Source organism: Rhipicephalus microplus, chromosome 6 (assembly GCF_043290135.1).
Source record: "Rhipicephalus microplus isolate Deutch F79 chromosome 6, USDA_Rmic, whole genome shotgun sequence".
Lineage (NCBI taxonomy): Eukaryota > Metazoa > Arthropoda > Arachnida > Ixodida > Ixodidae > Rhipicephalus > Rhipicephalus microplus.
The window spans coordinates 86,224,124-86,248,588 of NC_134705.1; the positions used below are offsets into that span (position 1 = coordinate 86,224,124).

The 24,465-nt window shown below is 47.7% G+C and overlaps 1 protein-coding gene across 1 annotated transcript in view; it reads right to left on the reverse strand.

The window, feature by feature from the left end:
- The window catches only part of LOC119168564 (sodium/potassium/calcium exchanger 4-like), a 115,845-nt gene that overhangs the window by 50,350 nt on the left and 41,030 nt on the right, over window positions 1-24,465 (reverse strand). The window contains exon 2 of the mRNA XM_075866137.1: window positions 340-1,395. Within this exon, the coding sequence (XP_075722252.1) occupies window positions 340-1,395 (1,056 nt within the window). The remainder of the gene's footprint in view (window positions 1-339; window positions 1,396-24,465) is intronic.

Genomic DNA, 24,465 nt, shown 5'->3' on the forward strand with positions numbered 1-24,465 from the left:
CGCCTGATAGCTTAATGTCTGCCATTGATGAGCGTTATGCATTTGACTCACGGCAGCGGCCAGTATGGCATAATGGGGCAGATGGTTAACGTGCCGACCGACGTGGAACGTGCCGGACAACTTGCCCGACAAGACACCATGCACCGGCTCGTTTAAAAGCCTTCCGTACATAAATGGTCTGGCCAAGAAACGCCCCGGACACCTCCGAACAAGTTACTCTAACATCATTCAATTTGTGGATGTGGTGGTGGGGTTTTTTTTTGTTTTGTTTTGGTGAACGTTGTGCGGAGGAGATCGGACCGTCTTAACAGAAACAGAGAATGGAGGCACGGCACTCACCAGGTCTGATGCAGTCGATTTCCTCTCTCTCGCTTTTCGTTTTGTTATTGGACTTTGCTGCCGCTTCCCCGGTTGTCGTTGTAGCGTTCTTAGAAGCATTCCTACTTGGCCCAGTCTCGTTTCCCTGAGCAGGTTTCCGTTCTTCGCTTCCCTTTTCGCCGCCTTCCTCAGGCTTTTCGTTTCCTTGGCTTGGCTTGGCATCCTCTTTCGGTCGTTGCCCCGTAGACTTTGAATTCGGCTCTTTTTCCCCTTCGGACGACGATTCGCCCGTCTCACCTGGTGCCGGTTTCACGGCGCCCGTTTCCTCTTTTCCTGACTCAGGCTTCGACTCTTGGTCCGGCTTGGGCTTCGACTTTTGACCCGTCTGCGGCGATTCTCCCTTCGGTTTTGCTCCGGCGTTTCCCTCCTCGTCGTTGTCGTCTGGTTTTGTTGACTTCGACTCGTTACCTTCCTTTGGCTTGGTCCCGGGCTCTTTGTTCTCCTCTTTTCCCGCCTGCCCTCCGGTACTTTTTGCCGATTTTTCTGGTGCCTTGTCTTGCGTTTTGTCGTCTCGACTGGGCTCGCCTTTCGACTTTTTGTCGTCTGCAACCTCGCCCTCCCCCTGCTTATCCTTATGTGTCGCGCTTTGAACCTTGACTTTTTCGCCGTCTTCCTTTTTTTTTCCCTGTTCGCCGCCTTTGTCCGCTGCTTCTTCCACCGTTCCGGGTTTTACCTTTTTCCCCTCCGACTCGCTGTATTTTGCCGCACCATCAGGTTGAGAGTCAGTCTGCTTTCCTTTGGCCCCGACTTCGGTTTGGTCCTTGTCTTTTTGCTTTCCTTTGGCTCCGGCAGACGCCTTGGGCTTCGGTTCTTCGCCTTCCTTCGTCGTTTTACTATCTCCGGAGCTCTCTGCGTGCGGCGGGGCTCGTTTGAAAAGCGAGTGTACGTGTCTCTTGGAGGTGAAAACAGGCGCGACTTCCGATTCCTGTAGACCCGGGGCGTCGTCTCCTTCCGCCGCGGCGCTTCCGGTCGAGAGCAGACGACGGCTCGTCGCGTGGACGTTGGTCTCCGGCGTTACTGCATCGGAGAAAAAAAAAGGACAGAGTTGAACGTGCATGTACATGTGTAATGCAGAAAGAATGGCAGCATCGAAAGCCGCACTAGACCAGCTTGACAAACTTCCGCTATACCTAGAAAAGGTTCAAAAGCAGCGGCAAGTAAATCAGAAATAAAAAGCTCGATATGCTCAAATATGGCTTTATAAATAAGAACAATGGTAGCAATCTTAATCATTACATCATCAAAGCGTAAAAAGAATATAATTGTTATTATAAGAACCATACGCTACAAGATAGTATGTATAGGTATGTCACAAACTGTGGTGACCGTATTTACACGACTTTAAGTCGACTCGAATGTAGATCGACCCTCTCCCGCCTCCCCCCTAAAATGTTACGGCAAAAAAAGAAAATGAAAGCGCGCAGATGCGTTTCGTGAAGAAAGTTCGTTTACGTAGTCGCCGCCTGACTGACTACAGGCTGACCGGCTTCGCACAGTTGGAGTCAACGTCCGTTCTGTCTAGCACTTTTCTATCCTGCCCTAGAAAAAAACTTGCGCTGAAATATTTTAAGTCCGAATGAATCACAAGCTATCCCCGCAGCGTGTTGTGCAAAGTCAAGATGGGAAAAAAAAAAAAAAACGCAGATATTGGTGCGCAAAGGTGGCTTTGTGGCACTGCTTTGCAGCAATGCAGAAAGCTAGCTTCGCGGCAAATCAAGGCGATTACGGTAAAGAAAAATTTTACGCAAATAGTTGCTAAAAGTGCGGGTTATACGCGATAAAATACGGTGTTTCCCACAGGTACAGTTGTAACGCAAAGCTGATGCCATAACGATGCTGTAGCGTCCCTCAGTTCTTGCTTGTCCCGTCGCAACTAGCGCTACTTGTTTCTATTTTAATTGTTAATCGACTGCCCCCCCCCCCCCCACCCACACACACTTTGAAATTCAAACTTAGACGAAATTGGTCGATATAGAATCGTGTTAGCATAGTACGCGGATACAAAAGGACAGATTATACACCATAACTGACATCATGTTCATATTTAAAAACAAAAACTGCACATCTACTTAGGTCATAATTTCCATTTTGAAACCAATTCACCAAGGTAAATGAACATTTTAGGAGTAGCGTTGCCTCGTAACTAGTCAGCGTACTTCGTGAGTGATCCCGGTACTAAATAGTCAGAGGTTATGCTTGCTTGTACGGCATCTCTCCTGGGAAGTTTGTGGGTTGTAAGACGCACACAGCGAAGGGTACGTTGGAACGCCGAGTTCTCAGCGGAGAAGCACGTACAAGATTCATCGTCGTTGAGACCGTGTCTATATACGACGTACGTGTGCATGTTTTACGATTCAAGGCGTCGTCCGCTCCTTTTGCCGTGCTTTACAATGGAGAACCCGGGGGCGGCGTCTGTCTTGTTAGGAGCTACGCGATGTCGAAAGTCGCTTTTCATTCTCGAACTATTTCCTTTTTTTCTCCTTGTTTTCTCCGATTTCTTTTCCGTCTCTCCTCTTCCAGGACTCGCCGCCGTTGCTCATCGGTTTCATCCCACATATCTCTAGCTCTCTTCATAGGTCACTTCAGCAAGCTTGGTGTTGTTCTGTTTGTGATCTCCGCAAGGCTTGTTCCACGAACCAGAAAAAAAAAAAACACACGAAAATTGGGGTAGCTACACACTATACTGATAGAGTGATGAAACAGTGGAGCAGATGGACTTGCTTTCCTCCTCACCCTCACTCCCCTTTTTTACCCACCCGTCGTTATACTATTCTTTACAGGCCTTCTTGTGCTCTTTCTTTATTTTTTCTATCTCTTTTTTGTGCCTGGTTATATCTCTTTCTCTATCTGCATGCTCTGTCTTTGTATAGTTTTCTTTCTCTCTTGTGTTTCTTTCTCAGTTTCCTTTCCCCTTATCTGTAACCATTATCTCGCCTTCTATCTCTTTTTCTTCTTCGCTGCTTTCGTTCTCTCTATTCGTTCATTTATCTTTCTCTCTTTATCTCTCTGTACTGGCTGTCTCGCCCATCTAAGTTACACCATCCCACACCGATCCAATCCGGGCACGCGTTGTGGGAGGCGAAGCGTAAGACGACGCAGATGACGAAGAGGGTGCGTGCATGTTTATGATGATGATGATAGCTTTCAGGTCACGCCACGCGACATTGCAAAACACTTCACGGATGTGCTGCAAAAAGGACACACAAAAAAAGGAGATAACGTATCCCGCACGAAGGATTCTTTCGCGGGCTGACCGCCGCGTATATTACAGAAGTTGCAGACCACGCAAGAAAAGGGAAAGAAAGGCGCGACAACCCAACAGTTCTGGAAGGGCAAGCACCCCTGTTTTCCCGGGGCGAACCAGAAGTTCTTTCCGTCTGCCAGCCGCATCGATCGCCGTCTGGCCAGCAGTGCAGTAGCCTCTCGAAGAAAAGCGCGTTCGTGTACAGATAGGCATAGTATGCGCGCACAAAGCAGTGAAAGCGGTGTTCTTGCGAAATGTTGCAGGCATGCGGGTTGCTCTGGGGTGGGGAGATAGAACCGGCTCCCTGCCCGACTTTCGTTTTGACACGGGCTTCGTTGCGAAAGCCTAAGACTGCTCAAATATGGTAAAAGAAAGAGAGAGAGAAAAAAAAACATGGCCAACGAAGATGCTTGGGGACGTTACATCTTTTTTTTTTTTTTTTCGTCTGGCGTCGGGCGTATGTAGAGTCGTTAAAAACACAAGACTCGGCGTTTTAGTCTATCCGACTGGAGCCCTTAATCCGTGGCCACGTAGGACGAATAAAACGAAAAGGCGGTACGAAAGATACCTATAAGACCGAGCGTAGACTGAAACAGGTCGGTGGTTGAACATGGGTCGGGTGTACAAACAGAAAGAACAACGCTAAAAGGAGCTCGAATCCGCGGATTCGGAGCTCCTGGAGTGGCGCTGTTTATTCATGGCTTGCGCGGCGGCGTAATAAGAACTCCCCGACTCATGCACACCCGCACACCTGGTGATTTAAGCAGCGGAGGAGAACGGGGTTGGCGTGGTGGTGCCGGGGTCAAGCTGGGCAAGCAAAAATATACGGTCGAGTGCCCAGGTACGATCAATATCTAATTGGATTCATTTTTCGGGGTGCTTACGCGCCCTGATTGGATGGTACATGCGCGGAACAAGGATAGTCTAGCGTATCGGTCCAGACATGTTTCAACAACAATACGTTGTTATCGTATTGCGGATGCCGTTTGCAAGGCGAACACCTCGAATGGCGCAGAGGAAAAGTGCGTGTTGTTCGGCATGCCCGTGGTGGCCCTGCGTACAGAAGGAAATGAGACGCACCGTAACGAGATTCGGTAGGGCCGGGCGATGCAGCTACCTAGCAGACGGTAATCGTTCATGTATACGGTCGTCTGCGCAACTGTACCCTTGTGTGTCTGGTAGGCCATAGTTGCAACAATAGTTGACATATAAGATCGTTTGCCTGGTGTGTGCGGTATAGTGTATAGTCGGTTACAACCTAAAAATAAATACGCGTTCCGCCCCCAGTACTGCAGCGCACCTGTCAGTCGTCTGTGGAACAGAGCAGTGATTGGCGATTTCCGTTCTAACCATGCATGAGCACCTTTTTGCTAGAAATGAAAGTACTACGCATAATATAAATTAAAAGTTTGTTGCTTTTTGTAAAAACGTTACGTTCGGCAGAGCAGTGAAGTCGGAACTTTTGATGAAATTCGCCGAGAAGTAAAATATTTCGGCCGCATACCATCGAATTGACCACGTGCCTGTACGGACAAGTCATACGCCTGAATTACGTGAAATCTGCCCGATGTCGCGGAAATAACTGATAGCAGTTCGGTGGGACATTTATGCAAATTCTGCCTGGCTGGGACGGTGACTACTTTGGGCGGAGCCTACTTTTATTCTCAGGCTGTAACCGGCTATAGTTGTCATAATTGTTTACATGCGAGCTCGTCTGCCTCGAGTGTCCGGTATAACATAGTTGGTATAGTGGGTTATATATACAGTCGTCCGCATAGTGTGTCTGGTAGACTATATATAGACGCTGCATGCTGCAGTCTGCACAACCTTACCATCTGTACACTCTTAATAGCAAACTATCCCTGCTACTGCCGTCTGCACAACTGCATTGACTGCCTGGAATGAATAGCAGGCGATCACTGTGAAAGAACCACATGTGAGGCAGGTTATTCTTACAAGGTGTAAGCCGCGGGATCATTGATCTTGGGACTGCTTGACAGCGGCATATTTGGCGCCTCACTGTGTTGGTGTTGCATAAATTGGTGTTTGTTTGAAATCACTACGCTGTACATACTAGTGTATGGGTGTATGGTGTATGCTCCCCACTGCTTATTACTACTATACGAATCTACTTTTCGCTAAAGAAATGTTCACTGTGCGATTCGTAGCGCATGTGATTCGCCGGGCGTGTCGAAAAAAAAAAAAGAGAGAGAGAGCTTTACCGACGTCTAGTTTCATCTCTCGCCGACGAGCAAAGCGGGTGTAATTTGCCGGCTGGGACTTCGTTCGCGCGACTCGCAATCAACGCAGAAAGGCAAGAGTGCAACGGAATGTTTAATGAGTAAAGGAGAAAAGAAACCTCTTGAGCCGTCGCCGGGAAGACGAATTCAGGTCGCCTCGTAATGCACACGTATGAGAACAAGCCTTGTGGAAAGCTACCAGGTGAGAATGCTGTTTATTTTTTTTTGTAACCTTTCGAAACATGGGAGCAAAATTTGATCCCTGACGAAAGGGGTGGCAGCAGATGCAGTAGTACAATAACGCATTACTACTATGCCACAGCTTAACGTAGCAAGGCAAATGAGAACACTTGTGAAACGCAGGAGTACTTAGGAAAGATTCGCATTTGGAAAGACTCGCGAGGCAGAGCCTGACGAAAGGGGGCGTCATCTTATCTCTCTCGACGGCTTTCACGGACTGGAGCTTGCAGGATTGTACCTTCGGGATTAGCTTTTATGATTAGCTTGTACATTTCTTGAAAAGAGTACTCAAGGTGTAACAAAGATGCATTCATTCATTCATTAGGATTTTCAAAAGCGGGGCTGTGTGAGCCTGTTGTAGTAATGTGTTCCAACATGAACAAATAAACTTCAGGCAGCTATGCGAAGGAGGATTGAGAAACGCTGTTAGTTATTCAGTGCAGCTCCCAGAACACATATGGGCCGCGTGAAATTGAGGGAAAGAGGAAGAAAGCACGAAATAGAGGGATAGAAAAAGAGAAAGTGATAAAAAAGAAGAAAGTGTATAGAAAGATAGGAAGGAAGAAAGAGAAAAGAAAACACAGAAAAACAGAAAAAACATAGAGTTAGGAAGAGGTAGAGAAAAACAGATACGCAAGAAAGAGGTAGAAAAACAGAGCAAAACAGAAAGATAAATTACTCGAGAGAGTAAAAGAGAGACCGAGAAAGAAAGAGCCCGAGAAATTAATTATTAGAAAGGAAGCGTTAGTGACAAATATTAAATGAGGGAGAGAGAAATTAAAGAAAAAAAGAAAATGAAACACACATGTACAATGAAGAGATAAAAAATAAATGGAATAGAGAGAAAATGTATTTGCTTTCCTACGGAGGCAAAATTACTTATACAAGCATGCGACTCTCTCCCTGCCTTTTTTTCTTCTTTTTCTTATTAAAGCAGACGAGAACACGTTCTCTCTTTCTTTATTGTGACGTATTCGGCTGTCGTTGCACAACTGACCGCGTCAAGTCTTATTTCTGTAGCGCAGCAGTCTATGATTAACGCACGGGACTCTTCCCTAGATTAAAGGGAGATCTATTTCTTCCACGAAATTGACTACATACCGAGATCGCGGCTGATCTGGAGGTTTGTGCAATCGCAGAGGCATATAAGACGGATCAAGTTCCAGCGCCAGCACCTGGGTGAGCCATTTCTGGAATTGCGTGCGCAGTTTAGCGTTTCCCGAGAGCACGGTAGAACTATCGTGCGTCTGTATAAGCCGGCCTACCTTTATTGTGCTAGGTCTTCCTCGGGTGATGGATAAATTGCGATCCAGTCGGCGGCCAAGTAGTCTGCACAGTGTTAGACGCATTCCTAGATGTTTGATTTGGCATTCGTGCGTCTCGCTTCGCGAGGTCAGTTAGCTGAAGTGATGCATGGCCTCCTGTTGGTCTATTTTTTGTGCCCTTATTGTTTCTAGACCTTTCCTTGCCCGTTCTCTTACATTGTTAAGGAGAAAGTCTTATGCGTCTCTCGAGAAAGGTCACGTCGCGATGAACCCGGCGTGTCGTAGAAGAAGTCCCATGAGCACCCGCGCGCTTAGTGGTCTGCTGGTTAGTAAACTGGCGCACCCCACTGCTTGGGATCGGCAGTAAAACGGTAGGCACTTTGTTTTGAAAACGGAATTGTTTCATGTTTTGTATAGGTTTAGAAATAGACAGGTAATCGATACGTGGGCGTACTCCTGGTATTTGTACAGCGTTCCTATGATATAAGGTACATGGTAAAATAGCTACTCTATAGATGGCTGTCACGGAGTTTTCTTAGGCGAATGTAGTGTGCCCAACTGTATCGTACTCTGAATAGCACACGGTAGCTGCTAATGCCTTCTGCGTTAATATATCGTCTGCTTAGACTGAATATTAGAAAGTATAGTCGCGCAGAAGCCGCATTGAGGGAAAGTCCATTTTACAAGGTGTAAACCGCGTCGTCTTTGAGCTTGAGACAGCTTTAAGAACACATAGTTGTCGCCGAATGATGTTAGTGTGTGTACATTGATGTCTATGTGACCCGACTACACTGCTTAAGGTAACGTGCATGCAGTTTATTTCTGCTCTATAACTTATGTACAACCTTACTGTCCTTCAGATGTCAATTTTGTAGCCGTGAGTTGGGGAATTGTATTAGCCTAGTGAAATGCTAGAATAGCCACCAGCTATTTCAAAAAAGTGATAATGTGCCCGGAAATCGGAAAGCCACTAGTGCTTTAAAAGCTGTCCACGTTCTCTTGTGTACAAAATATTCGCGTCACTTCGCGTTTCGCGTCATCCTTCCTCCGCCGATATGCCTTCAAGCTCACGGAAGCCACGCTATCGCGCTGTGTTCGTGAAAAGCCGCTGAATTTCGCCGGAGATGTCTTTGACAGCTACGCGTTGATAGGGGTGGGGGGAAGCAACAACTCCACGTCGCGGTGATAATCTAGTTTTGGTTAAGCTAGCTAAACCATGGTCTCTCGAACCGCAATGTACTGCAGCTCTTACGTACCCTGGAAATTGACGTTATACGAAGCATGGGGAAGGAAGGTGACCGTGTTGTAATTTTTTTGATAAGAAAGAACTCTTTGATTCACGTGTGTAACGCCGTGCGTGCGTGCGTCCGTACGAACGCGCCACAACGCGTTCCCTTCGCCATAGGTGTTGGAGCGGTGCCAAGTCTAAACGGGTGTTGTTGTGAATAGTTGACTGCGCGACGTCCGACGGGAGGCAAAGTCCTAGTTCGAGAAACGCGGCAAGCCACTGGTTTTCATGTCGAAGTACGTTAACGTTGTAATCTCGAGTGACTATCACCGGCACATTTTGTAGGCACACCGCACGGAAGTTGTGCAGCAAGAAGTTCATGACGTGAGTCCGTGAGGTTCCTGGGGAGACGTACACTGTTGCGACGGCAAAGCCGTGCGATGTTTTAACGGCGAAATCGTCACCACAGCTCATCTGGGGCAGTGAGTTGAGTTTGTCTGTCTTAAGTGATTGTGGCGGTGCGCATTGGTATGGGAACCGAATTCGCAGGCACGACAGGACCAGCAACTTCTCGAATAGTCCTAAAGTTGATGCGAGCGATTTTTACTGTTGCTTCAGAGTGAAATTGGAGCCAGAGACGTTTTAGAATGCCCCTTTCATCCAACTGTATGTGCTTCAGTGAAGCCACCCCTCCATTGATCAAGCCATCGGACATGCCAATGTTTAGGAAAATCATGTGTGGTTTGTACAAAGTGCATGCTTTGTTCAAGAATGTGTATTTCAAGTCCATCGACGGTAAGCCAGTGGTAAATGGTGTATATACACCGCTCGCCGTTAGTGAGTGAAGTGCCTTTCAACATGTATTTTTCTCATGCGTATGCACAGCCTGTGGAAGACGCGTATGCTATACCGTTTGTATACGCGTCTTGCATACGTGCGCATCCTACTATTTCTTCTAGCCGACATTTCATTAAAATGGCTGTTCACGTAAATGACATTTATGATGAAATGGACTTTAAACCGAACTGGTGCTTGGCCTTGCCACCGTTTCTGTATAGCGCGATGTGAAGAACTGTCGCTGCTGAACTTCGTTAATAGCCGAATGTTTCCTCAATAACGTTAGAGCACTTATTGTTGCTGTGTGATTGTACTTATGTTCCATATTATTAGTGTCATTTATGTTCATTCTAGCACACATTTTAATAAACACCACGAAAGAAAAAAGGTGGTGTGGCCTAGTTTGTTGATAACGCAGCGTGCTGACGAGCGAGAGGTCGCTGGTTTGAATCACCAATGGGGTGCCTTTGATTTATTTCTTCTGATTTATCTTTGCTCGTGCCAAAAATGAAGTGTAACAGAGCGCCTGCTGTTCGCTACAAGGATGGGCAGAGACGGATTAGAAAAGAAAACAAAAAAAGCAATAATGAATAGGAGGGAACGTTATTCCCCGCGCGTAGAGTGTAAATAAATCTCTTCGTCTCCCGCCGTGTGGTCAAGACGGGCAGACGACGACGATATTGGGGTCGGCGTATAGAAAAAAAGCGGCTCCCGGTGCGTGCTCTCTGCGCTGTGTGCGCAACACTGTGCCGTGGGTAGGGTGTGAGTGAACCACAGGCGATTTCGTGTCAACGTTAACACACATACACAAGCAAACAAACACACTCTCTCTCTTTGTCGTGTCTTTTTTGTGTGTGTGTGCTTGAAACGATCTCGGGAGGCTGCCAGTAGATGTCACCGCTATCGCCTTAACCATTGTTTGCACGCACACACACACACACACACACACACACACACACACACACGCACACACACACACACACACACACACACACATTCGCGATGAAGAAAGAGAGAGAGAGGTTGGAACAGTTTGCGACAAACGCGCAGAGGGATCACCCACAAACGAAAGAAGTGAGAAAGGCGCGAGAGGAAGGACGGGAATCTATTTACTGCGGGTTATCGCCATCCCGGCGCCACACACGTAGTGTCGGTTCGTCGCAACTCCCTTGGTGGGCTGCCCCAGTATTAGCCGCTGAATTGAGTCTCGAAACGCGATAATAAGGGGACCACCGATAGAGAAGGAAGAAGCAGCCATGGCCGCCGCAGTCAGTCTACGAGGCGGAGGAGATTTCGGGTCGTGTGCCAATGCGTTGACAGAGAGCGGGCCCCGTTCGCTAGTGGTGGTTTTGGCGGCGCGACGAGGGAAGGACGAAGAATACGATACAAAACTTCGGGCGGGGAGGGAAGGAGGGGTTGGACCATGGCGAAAAGTGAGCAGCGAGAGTTCGTGCGTTGTCGCGAAAAGAAACAATAAAGCGAAGAAGGCCAAAAGGGGAGAGAACGTGCCCGAAGAATAATAAAGAAGAAAATACATCAGCGCCGACATTGATCGAACCCAGGGCTGAACGGCAGGCTCGTATTGCTTGCTTTTCAGTCGCTTAAAAAAGGGAGAAAGAGAGGGACTTCGCTGACAAAGAGCGGAGTGGTGCTTGTGCCCCTGTAAAGGGTGCTCCGCTTTGCGCAAGCGTGTAATGCGGGAAAGCTGAAGCGAGTTTTGAAAGAAGGAGAAATCGTTGGAAAGCGAGCGAGCAGCGTGACGGGGTCGCGCGGCTATCGCGTCGTTATCGGAGGGCTGGCAGAAGAAAGATGGGAAGGATGAAGTGGGACCAGATATGACGAGTATGCAGAAAAAAAATAGAATGAGGGCCAACAAAAAAGATATGAGCGCAACTGCTGGGTACAGAGGGAGATAGAAAGAGATGTGAACTTAATGAACTTTATGCAAAACGCAATAATGGAGCGAAACAAGTGTTCGCGACAAGCAGAGATTGTATTACGTGGCGTGGAGATAACGGTCAAGCTGTTGTAGGCCTCACCGGACCCGATTTGCGTGTATCGTCTGACGATAACGTTGGGTATTAAAGAACGTTTATCGATTTCCCTCGCCGTGACGGTGTACGGCTGGCCGGTCTGCTTTTCAGCCGATCTATAGTGGTGGCATTTTGAAACGCTCGAGTACACGTTTTTTTTTTCTTTCAGTTATTCGATTCGCATTGTGAGGTGTGATAGTGCCGCAGTATTGGTCGACCGAAAGTTACCTCTTTCTGCCAGCGGTCATTAGGAGTAATGGTGCAGTGGTCACCGTACTCGGCTGCTGACCCGAAGGTAGCAGGTTCGATGTCAGTGGTGACGCCTAGTTTTCGATGGAGGCTAAATTCTTAGCAACCCGTGTAGTGTGCGATGCTAGCGCAACGATAAAAAAAGCACAAAATGGCGCGAAGTTCCGGAGACCTCTTAGTAAGGCGCGCCTCGTAATAGCGTCGTAGTTTTGGCACGTTAGACCTCTATTATTATTATTATTATTATTATTATTATTATTATTATTATTATTATTAAAGATTAATAGTAATATTACAGTAAAAGGTTGCTAATATTGCTTTTCACGAGATTGCAAAAAATGTCCCAAATAACCGAATGTCGAACTTTCTAAACCTATCAAGAAAACAATGAACAGGTGTTTGTTACGCCCACGCGTTTTCATTCTCTCGATGAATGCGTAGCAGCTATTTCGCATGAGAACGGTGTAAAACCCGTAATTTTGGTAATTCGTAACTTTGTTCACAGTGTTACTCCGGCCGAAAAGCCCCGTGTCTTGAGCGGAAACGCGCTTTCAACCCATCCCTCGTCGCGGGACCACGGCAGTCTACATCACCACGCTCACGTGACGGTAATAATTTAACCGGAAGATTGACTGGCAACTAATCCTTCGCCGACCTCAACTCAGCGAGTGGTCCCATGTGGAACGCGGCTGGCGCTCTTCATCTTCGACAGCTTCCACCCAGTTGGACTCCGGGGACTGCGCTCGCCCTGTCCCAAGTCAAAAAGGAAGCTGGAGCCCTGCCGCGGGGGTCTAGTGGCTAAGGTACTCGGCTGCTGACCCGCAGGTCGCGGGATCGAACCCCGCTGCGGCGGCTGCATTTCCGACGGAGGCGGAAATGTTGTAGGTCCGTGTGCTCATATTAGGGTGCACGTTAAAGAACCCCAGGTGGTCGAAATATCTGGAGCCCTTCACTATGGCGTCTCTCATAATCATATCGTGGTTTGGGGATGTTGAACCCTACAAATAAATCAATCAAATGGAAGCTGGAATAAACCTGGCGCGCTAATGCGCAGTCATGTACGGTGACCGCGCCTTTCTGAAAACCCGCGGCCGTTTCGGTTGTTCGCGAACGCCTCTATCTCTTCTTCGCGTCGCGCACACATGTGGTGCTTCGTGCTTGGCGAGCATCGTCCGAAGTAAGCGCTTTGCGGTAACATGTGACCGAATGAACAGCTTTTCTTACCATTAAACAACACATATGCTGGCCCGGAGCAGAGAGAATGTCCGAATAATCCAATTTCGCTATAGTTAACGGGGGTCGCAACAACGAGCTTTTACCCCTTTATCTTTGACTAGTTGAACATATATGTCGCGCTAGAGGGCAGCAGCTAGTCTCCGCCCCGCGTAATTCCCGTTCCCCTGAATACCTTTCTACGTGTGCATTCACGAGACGCGTGAATTTACGACTCGTGAACGCCACGCGTTATGGGCCGTCGTCTTGTGTGAAGCACGTTGCGGTGTCATATATCTAAAGTCATATATGTAAAGATGCATTAGATTAGAGCCGGTGCGATGGTGTATATGAGAGAGCGCAACGATGGCGTAGTGGTTAGAGCATCCGCCTCGCATGCAAAAGGTCCGTGGTTCGAATCCCGGTGCCGCGCAGTCCCCAACCGGATAGGAGCAGCATATTCAAGTAAAACCACAAGGACAGTTTTGCTGCGTACATCAGGCTTGTAGCCAAAGGGGTGCCACCCCCCCCTTCTCCTGAAATTTGAGTAGACGAGGCGTTTTACTTAGGACAAATAGAAAAAAATGCGTTTATGAGGGCCTTCAGTAAATTGGCCCCTCCCGAAAAGTATTCCTGGCGTATCATACCAAGTTTGTTGATCGCGCTGAGCCAGTGTGGCTAGAGTAAGAAAAATTTTAATAAGAGGGGTACATGTTTAAAATCTGTGACGTCACGGTCGAAGATTTTGCCGGGAAATACCGTCATAAGTGAAACTTTGCCATCGATTTTCTCGCCTGTCAATAGATCTGTGGAAGTGAAATTAACGGCATTCGTGGTTTCGGAGTATCAGTCTAGTTTAAACTTATTCGGGGTTTCACTTTAGGGTGCATTTACTTACGTTGGGCTGCTTTTCTGCCTTTCAGCGGGAGCCCGTATTGCTACAGAAGTCAAACGGCTTACAGCGAATGTGGGGTGGCGATGTTAATTTATGCCTTAGATGTTTGTCGGTCGCTGACCTCAAGATTGCAACACATGGGCCTGGCTAATGAAAGATTTGATCGTCGGGCTCCACCAAAAGGGTGACAAAAATCACCAATGAATCCAGCATCACTTTTGTTGTGGATGAGCAAAGAAACCTCTTGCGTGTTGTGTAAATTGTTATATATATATATATATATATATATATATATATATATATATATATATATATATATATATATATATATATATATATATATATATATATATATATATATATATATATATAGCGGGACATGGGACATCGTCCCGCAAATGCTCTGCACCAATCGCATTTCTCGGAATCTGGTCAAGCGAGGCGCTAACTGGCATCAATCTACATGGCGACTTGTCGCGTTTTTTTATTTTTTTTGCGATATCGAGACCGCCACGCGTAGTCTGCTGGGGCGCAAAGTGTTCCCGACTGCGCCGCGAGATAAGGCGCTGTCAGAACGCTTCTCTTGCGCACTGCATGGTCACCGCAACGTATTTCTCTCTTTCTCTCTCTCTGTGCACAAGCTGCAACGTGGGACCCCGCTGCTCATCACGAGCTGGGATTGATCCAAGTGTCTCCCGTTGGATCGTTTCATTTCTTCGTCACCACGCTCAAGATATGCGTGCCTCGCACAGTGCGTTTGGCGGCGACAGCTTAAAAGAGTAGTGCTGATCCGCTTGTGCTTGTGTGATATATTTCAATATAATATTTGTGTGGACGCACACGGATCATGTACGAAATACCAGCGGATAATATAGCCTGAAACACGTTTAAGAAATCAATTTTAAATTACACTTCGCATCATTGATGTTAAACCCCGCCTTTTTTTTTTTTTTTTTTGTGGATAGCGGCCCGCCACTTGCGTCGCGAGTTTGCGTTTGCTGCCACGGTCGTTCCGAGCGCTCTCTCTTAGCAGACAATCTCAACGAAAAGTGGTGAAAGACTTGCACGAGAGTTGTTGTCTTTGTCTGGGCAATGCATGTTTGGGGGGGTCGCGCATATTTACAACGTCTGGGAGGGGATTTACAACGTCCCGAGCCAACTCGGTTGTTTGTTGATTGCTTCGCTTCGATATGTTTTCTCTGGGTCAGACTACTATACTAGCATACTTGTCGGCAGGTTTTATAGCAACGTCCTTTCTGTTTGACAGTTGTTTCGAGACGCCGTGTTTTGCGTAAGTCCTTCGGCTCTCGTTTAGTTGTACTCAGAACTAGCTTTATGTATTGATCTAACTCTTGTATATTTTGGCGACCGCAAAGAGTCGTTGCTTGCGGCTTCTGTATCTGCTTTATCAGAAAAAAGTATTTCTTATTGCGCGAACGTCTCGAATACTCGTCGATGTGTTTGTGAACCTCGCACTCGTTCACTGTGCAATATCTGCGGGGCAAAATATTAGGCCGTGCTCGAGTACATCTGTATCGATTGGAGTTTAGCGGCACCGTTGAGCACGTTGGACTGGTGTTGCAGAGCTATCGGCCTAGTTCATCGCAATATTGAGGGCCGAGTTTATGGAATGATTTTTCTTTCACTCTTTCTTCAAAAGGAAAAAAAGAAAGAAGGAACAATATTTTTATGAAAGGAATAATTAAAACACAAAGATTATTTGGAGCGATAGCCTAAAGTGGCTAGTGGTCGGTCCAATACAACGTGCAACAGAGAATGCACGGGTCAGCTGTGAGAGAAGAAACGAAAACGATCATATAAATGCCGACAATTCACGTATCTGTTTTCTTTTGTAGACGTGCATGCTTATTAGCTTGCATCTAGCCTGCTATGCATAGGCACTCATTCAAAAAAGAACACAATCGGCGATTGATCTTCTCTGCGTTTTATGAAGTGGGCAAGTTTATCGGTTTCGTCTCCAGATATGGTTTAATGCTGTTAAGTCCGTCAGCTATTAGAGAAAGTAGATTTCCGCGATGTTCTCGTAAAACATCTAATCATATTTACTAAGACAGGGCCGTTGCCATCTCTTTCTCCTTTGTTAGGATAGAGGAGACAGTACGAAACATACACAGAAGCGCTTAAGAAATGAGTTGCAGCCTTGTAAAAAAAAAGAGCAGTACATTTGCCGAAACGTCAGCTCGCGCACCCGCCCCCTGTTGTCGAATTTTTCAGCTTCGCAAGCTTCCGTCTTTCCCGTCCCTCTCACTGAATATATATATATATATATATATATATATATATATATATATATATATATATATATATATATATATATATATATATATATATATATATATATATATATAATCTAGAATTGTTATTCTTAGTTGCGTATATAGGTAATGAACCCAGCTTTCTGTACAGCGGTAGCAACAATCAGCACTCTTTTGATTTTCTTCACAATCGCTGCGCACCTACTTGTGGAGCTGGTGTCATCATACCTGGTCGCGTCAGCAAGGAACACTGTTCGTCTAAAATTTGACAGAGGGTCTCGATTAAAGTTATAGTGATTTTTTTTTCTATATGACAACCAGGAGGTTACGAAACCGCCCTGATGCACATCTACGCCACCTTATATGCCGGATTAGTTCTCTTTCGAACGGTTCGTCCAATGAACGCGCTGATCATCACATCGCAATACTAGCAAGGCTCTGAATGGTTTCCTGGTTTGTTGGTGCGTTCTTTTGTCTTGGTGTGATTCCTCGACACTATGATACTTGCCCAGTCTGCGACACAAGTGAGGACTTCGTATCTTGGCGTTTAGGTCACTGGTTTTAAACACGCGGCCGCCGGCATTTCGCTCGCGGCCCGCAGATGATACATGACAATCTTTGCTTCACATATTTGTTTTGTTTTTGGGTGGCGACATTGTTAAAATGGCGCAGACGTTTTTGTTTCCGCCAATTAGGATTAAAAATGTTTTGTTTGCATAGGCTATACACAGACAGTTTCACTATTTTTTGCAGCATTCAATATTTTGGATTCAGTATTTTGACCGCATGTGTTAGGCACCCAGTGCGGTCATGTTTTGTTCAAACGTAACCGCGCAACTAAAAACTCTGTACTTCTGGATCGGCGTTCCCGTATTAGTGATTGCGGATATCGCTGTAGCCACGTTTCTCGGATCCTGACGTCATACTTTCGCCAGATATTTCCCGTATATGAGATATGGAAAAAGGTTTCTTTTTTTTCTCTCTCCCAAATGGCAACGTTAAAGCTCTCATTTTGTTCAATACTCCCCGGTTTTTGCTTCTTCACTGTCCCCGCTCTTTGTGGGATGCTAAGTTTCGTGACCACTGCCCGGTCGCTAATTCCAGTTTGACACCTTGGTTTGGATGGTAATCCGAAGTATGCGTAATAGCTCTAAAAAAAAGGAAAATAGCGCAAAAATTAAATGCGAGAAGACCAGACCACTTGCATTAACCAGGCGGGAACAACTTCAAATACATGTTTATTTTTTGATGATGATGACGATGGCCTAAGCGCATGGCTCCCACCCAATGTGGTATATTGGCTTTTTCTTCTCTCTCCTCATCGTTGCCGTCACTCATTTTCGCTCCTCTTCTTCATCTTTTTGACACGTCCATCAGTAGCGACGTGTTAAGCTATTACGTAAAGGTATGGGACTGCCTAGTGCGCTTCTAATCCCTCTCTAATTGATTCCACGATATATTATTTCGCACTAGCACATAGAATGTGTGTTTTTTTTCTACGCACAATCCTCTTTCGCGTCCTCGCGTGGTGTGTTTTTTTTCTTTTATTCTTTCCTAAAGTGATGAGAGAGACATTTTGGCTCGAGCACCGCGTAGGGCGATACGTTCGCGTTGAGAAAGGAAGCGTAACACTACTGGGAACATGGGTGACGGCTCTGATGCTGTTAAATAGAAAAAAAAAAGAGGGAAAAGAAAAAAAAGGAAATGGAAGAGCGCCCGTCTCAGCGTGCGAAGAATGCAATATCGCACGTCAGAAGTACTACCGGCGTGTACTCGTAATCTTTCCCCCCCACTTTGCTCTGCCGCGGTTTTATTTATTTTTTGTTGGCGTTGTTCCCGTCGTCTCTTTGCGACTCTCCCACTTGTACTTCGAACACTTTCCTCAATTCACCGTGCACTTTCGCGTCTTTGATAGTTTTTTCTTTTGTTTTTCGTTTCGTTCTTGTCAGTACGGCGCAGAAACGCTCGCTCGTTTTATCTGCACTGCGTGGAGGACGTACTCTCGCGTCGGGGCTTCTAAAAATCGCACTACCGGGGCTGCCCGCTTCACGTACACTGTTTAGTTTCTTTGTTCGTTCTCTTCTCGACGTCTTCGATCGGGAGCGTATTCGCCGTGCCGATTTATGGTTGTTATCGACCGGCTGGAGCAGTGAGCTGACGAGCGCAGGCAACGTAAAGAGATGAAAAGATGAAACGCAGGCAGCAGCATATAGCTCTCGCAAAGTGACCCACGCTTCAATACGCACGCGCCGATTCGAAGAGTGCCTGGGTGGTGCATATATATATATATATATATATATATATATATATATATATATATATATATATATATATATATATATATATATATATATATATATATATATATTGACCCGTGTCTACATGTGGACAAAAACGATGATGGGGGGATTTAGCGGACACCAGCTAGTGGGCCTCTGGCTTGACGCGAGAACGAAGAAAATCTTGTGGCTCAGCTGTTGAGAACACGCTGCTTTTGCTGCCTCAAGGCGTACTTGTGCTTTGTTCGCGTTGTACTGCGACACTGGTGGAGGTGCTGGCCCGCGACCCCGCCTGATGCTCCACACTCCCACGGGGAGTCGTTCATCCAGCCCAGAAGCACTTGTCAACACTCCCGTGCATCGCTTCAGCCGTCGCTTGCGAGGCCTCCTTCCAGAGTTCACTCTCTCACAGGAACACTCTACAAAGCACCGCTCAGATCTACCAATGGCCACCGCCAATCCACAACAGTTACTACGAGACAGTAGTTTGCCAACCCCATCTCAGGTAACCTTTTTTTCGCCGCTGGTGCCTGATCGCTTTGGTGGTGGAGCACATGAAGACGTCGAAGAATGGCTTGATCACTATGAACGTGTCGCTAACACCAACCAGTGGTCCCTTGAAAAAAAGCTTTCCCGCGCCTATTTTTATCTCGACGACAGCGCTAAAACTTGCTACGAGAACAGAGAAGGCAGTTTGTCATCATGGAGCGACTTTAAAAGAGGGATGATTGACACATTTGCCGATGTTGACCGGCGCGAACGTGCGCAGCATTTACTCGAGCTACGGGTTCAGAAACCCAATGAAACGGTCGCAATGTTCGCTGAGGACATGGCCCGTCTCTTCCGTAAAGCTGACCCGCACATGACCGACGACAAAAAGTTGCGCTACCTCATGCGCGGCGTTAAAGAGCAACTGTTCGCCGGACTTTTGCGGAACCCGCCAAGCACCGTGACAGACTTCATCAAAGAAGCTACGGCTATCGAACGGGCGCTTCACCTACGATGCCGACAATACGATCGCTTGTCCAGCAGCGCCCACATGCAAGTCGCCGCTACGGCATCTGACCATCAAAGCTCGTTGCGCGATTTGATAAGAAAGATTGTTCGCGAAGAGCTGCTGAAGTTCCGGGATCTGGTCACGGAACCACCCACGGCGTCTGTCGCTGAAGTCGTCCGCGAAGAAATACGCCAAGCGTTTTCAACAGCTGATCCTACTGACGATCAGCGACCTATGAGCTACGCAGCCGCGCTTCGCCGCCCGCCACCCGTTGCGCCGTCGTACCGCCAGCCATCGGCAGCCGTTCCTTGGTCGCCACAAGAACAGACACCGCGACGACCTGCCGTCGTACCGCCGTACGAAATGCCGCCGTACCAAGAGCCGTCTCCCAACGAGACACGGCATTTGCCACATTACGAGTCATTGCGGCGTCCACAGCTTCGTAAAACAGACGCCTGGCGCACTGTAGATAGGCGCCCGCTTTGTTTTACCTGCGGAGGTGTGGACCACATTTCCCGCCATTGCTGGCACCGCGTAGATATGTTTCGACCTCTTCGGCAATGGTCTGACGATCGACGCGCCAACGACGGCTACGCACCACGCCGGGACACTCATTCTCAAGGACTCCCCTTGTCTCAGTCCCATTTTGACAACCGCCGTGCCAATAATGACGACAGTGTGCCTGATTACCAGCCAGGTTTGGGACGTCGACCACGCTCTCCGTCTCCGGCATATTCGCCTTCGTCGCGCCACCGAACTACAGCCGACGTCAGTGGAAGGAGGTCACCAAGTCCACGCCGGGGAAACTGAAGGCGGCGACCTCCGGGGGTGAGGTTGCAGGCCGTCAAGGCGACGAAAAAAAGCCCCCGTTACTTGTACCACAGGACGCCGTAAAGCCGAGAAGTTGTAACACCGACGAAACTGTGACCACAGATCTTACCGTTTCGGTAGACGGACAGCAAGTAACAGCCTTAGTTGACACCGGCGCCGACTTTTCTATCATAAGTGAAAACCTTGCCGTACGCCTCAAAAAAGTGAAGACTACGTGGACGGGACGTCACCTGAGGACAGCAGGCGGCCAGCTGTTGATGCCTGTCGGAAGGTGTACAGCAAGACTCGACATCGGTGGCTCTTCTTTCGTGGCGACGTTCGTCATCCTCACCTCGTGTTGCAAGGACTTGATCATAGGGATGGACTTCTTAAGAGAATATGGTGCCGTCATCAACATCCCGGACCGTTCAATTACATTCCGCAACAGCCCTGGTTTAGTTGACTGTTCAGACGCAATAAGCAACACTTTACGTATAATTGATGATGATGTGGTCGTCCCGCCCCGGTCATGTACTCTTGTTTCAGTAGAAGGCGACGAAGCGTTTGATGGCGAAGGCATTGCTGACCAAATTGGCTCGCTGCTATTTAGTCATGGCATTTTGGTCGCACGAGGTATCGTCCGTCTCACTGGTGGACGCACGAATTTACTTCTGACGAACTTTAGTGCTGAGCGCCGGCACCTTCCGAAGGGCACAGCTATCGCTTCGTACGACAATATTGTAGAAATGCGAGGCAGTTTATGTTTGTCGGTATTGGACGAAGAGCCTTATCAAGAACCAGAACCCATTCTCGATGTTGGCACCACTCTGTCAAAGGACGAGTGACAGAGACTTCTTCAGCTGCTAGCCGAATTTCGCGACTGCTTTTCAACGACATCACGAGTTGGTCGAACACCTTTGACAAAGCACCGAATAATCACCGAGGACATGGTGAAACCTATCCACCAGAACCCTTATCGTGTAGCTTCAAAGGAACGCGAAGCCATACAACAACAAGTCGCGAAAATGCTTGCAGATGACGTCATTCAACCGTCGCAGAGCCCCTGGGCATCGCCTGTAGTGCTAGTAAAGAAAAAGGACGGCACCCTGCGTTTTTGCGTGGACTACAGGAAGCTGAATCGGGTGACCAAGAAAGATGTGTACCCGCTCCCACGTATTGATGACTCTCTTGACAGACTTCGGCACGCTCGCTACTTTTCTTCCATGGACCTGAGGAGTGGTTACTGGCAGATCGAGGTAGACCCAAGAGACCGAGAGAAAACCGCTTTTGTGACCCCAGATGGTTTATACGAATTTAAAGTCTTGCCTTTCGGTTTGTGCTCCGCGCCCGCAACTTTTCAAAGGCTTATGGACACGGTACTTTCGGGATTGAAGTGGAAGACGTGCCTAGTCTATCTGGACGACGTTATAGTGTTTTCGACCACTTTTGACGAGCATCTCAAAAGGCTGGAAGTTGTTTTACGTGCCATACGGTTCGCGGGCCTAACATTGAAACCAGAAAAAGTGCCATTTCTGTTTTCACGAACTTCAGTTTCTCGGTCACGTCGTCAGCAACGCAGGCGTCCTGCCCGATCCTGGAAAAATTGCCGCCGTCGCACAGTTCCCAGTACCCTCCAATAAGAAGGCTGTCAGACGCTTCCTAGGCCTTTGTGCCTATTATCGCCGGTTTATCGCAGACTTCGCCCGCATCGCGTCGCCACTAACTCGTCTCACAAGAGATGATGTTGCCTTTGAGTGGAAAGAAGAACAGGAGGCTGCCTTTAATGACCTGCGTCAACGTCTCCAAACGCCCCCTGTGCTCGCCCACTTCGACGAAGAAGCCCCGACGATGCTTCACACAGACGCTAGCAATGTAGGTCTTGGGGCTGTGCTTGTGCAACGGCAAGAGGACACAGAAAGAGTGATCGCCTACGCAAGCCGAACGCTAACACGCGCAGAGGCTAACTATTCAACAACAGAGAAAGAATGCCTCGCCGTAGTATGGGCAGTAATGAAATTTCGCCCGTACTTGTATGGCCGACACTTCAAAGTTATTAGTGACCATCACTCCTTTTGCTGGTTAACTAATCTAAAAGATCCCACCGGCCGATTAGCGCGTTGGAGCCTAAAACTGCAAGAGTTTGACATGACGGTCGTGCACAAGTCAGGCAAGCGACATATGGACGCTGACTGTCTGTCCCGTTCACCCATTGAGTCGGCAACCCTACCCGAGGAGGAGGAAACGGCATTTCTCGGTGTCCTCGACACGACCGCCATTGCGCAGCAACAACGTGACGACACTGAGTTGCTTGGCTTAATTAACTACTTGGAAGGCAGATCTCAGAAGGCGCCAAGAGTTTTCGCAAGAGTATTGTCATCGTTTTGTTTACGGGGCGGAGTACTTTACAAAAGAAACTTTTCGTCGACAGGATCCGCCTATCTGCTCGTCATACCAGCAGCCCTTCGTACCGAAATACTCAAAGCATGCCACAACGAGGTGACCTCTGGCCATTTGGGTTACATGAGAACGTTGGCCAGAGTACAGCAAAGGTATTACTGGCCGAGACTAACCACAGCCGTGAAGCACCACGTTCGTACCTGTCTCGACTGCCAGCGACGCAAGTCACCACCGACTAAACCAGCTGGCCTACTGCAACCCGTGCAGGTCCCAACAGCTCCATTCTACCAGATAGGCATGGACATTTTGGGCCCACTTCCAATTTCCACTGCAGGAAACCGCTGAGTTATCGTCGCGACGGATTATCTGACCCGTTATGCCGAGACAAAAGCTATTCAGAGAGGTACAGCAGCGGAGGTGGCAAGATTTTTCATCGAAAATATTGTACTGAGGCATGGTGCACCAACCGTCGTGATCACAGACAGAGGAAACGCATTTACGGCAGCTCTCTTGGATCACGTCCTGATGCTGAGTGGAACAACGCATCGTAAGACCACTGCCTACCACCCACAAACAAACGGGCTGACGGAGCGTCTGAACAAAACCATTGAAGACATGCTTTCGATGTACGTAGACATTGAACACAAAAATTGGGATGAAATCTTGCCATACATAACGTTTGCGTGCAACACGGCCAAGCAAGAAACGACCCGCATGACCCCGTTCAGCCTCGTTCATGGACGAGAAGTACGAACTATGTTAGATGCGATGCTGCTGCACGAAAGTGACGACATCGACCCAGACGCCAACACGTTTACGGAACGCGCGGAAGAAGCTAGACAACTGGCACGTTTACGGATCCGCCAGCAGCAAGAGTACGATGCAGGCCGCTACAATGCTCACCGCAGAGCAGTTGTCTATCAAACTGGCGACAAAGTATGGATTTGGACACCCGTACGGAAACAAGGACTATCAGAAAAGCTCTTAAGAAGATACTTTGGGCCATACCGAGTGCTGCGACAACTGAGTGACGTCACTTACGAAGTTGTTCCCGACAATTCGTGTAGTACCAATCGTCGCCAGCACCATCCTGAACTCGTTCACGTAGTGCGCATGAAGCCTTACGTCAGCGAGTGATTGCGTGAGACTTATCTTTTAACAAAAACTGCATTATTGACTTCGGATCGGGTCGATGCTCTTTGAGAGGGAGGCAAGTGACCCGTGTCTACATGTGGACAAAAACGATGATGGGGGGATTTAGCGGACACCAGGTAGTTGGCCTCTGGCTTGACGCGAGAACGAAGATCTTGTGGCTCAGCTGTTGAGAACACGCTGCTTTCGCTGCCTCAAGGTGTACTTGTGCTTTGTTCGCGTTGTACTGCGACAATATATATATATATAGGTATGGGATATGGCACAACGGGAGCGTTGTCAACAAGGATAAATATATTTATTTCCCAACAGTTTCGGGAGGGGTCCTCCCTTCATCAGGGGATGAGTTATACTGACATGAATTTCCAAACTTCGTTGCTGCCGCGTCCCTCTCGCCTTGAAACATGTTTGCGAGAGTAAGAGGGAACTAGGAAAAAAAAGGGGGGGGGGGCGAGAAAAAGAAGAAAAAAGAAAGAAAAGAAAGAAAGTAAAAAAAGAGGAAGAACCACTGTCAACACTGAGAACGAAACCAACTGTCCGTGTACGTCCACATACGTTTCTTATCACGTGCTGTTCAGTTCTCGACGTGTGTCGGGCCACCCAAGATTGTCGCCGCGGTGCCGGGAGGGTCCGTGACGGCGTGCGTAAAGAAAGGGTCTCCCGTTAATGGGTCGGTCGGCTCTTTATATATATATATATATATATATATATATATATATATATATATATATAT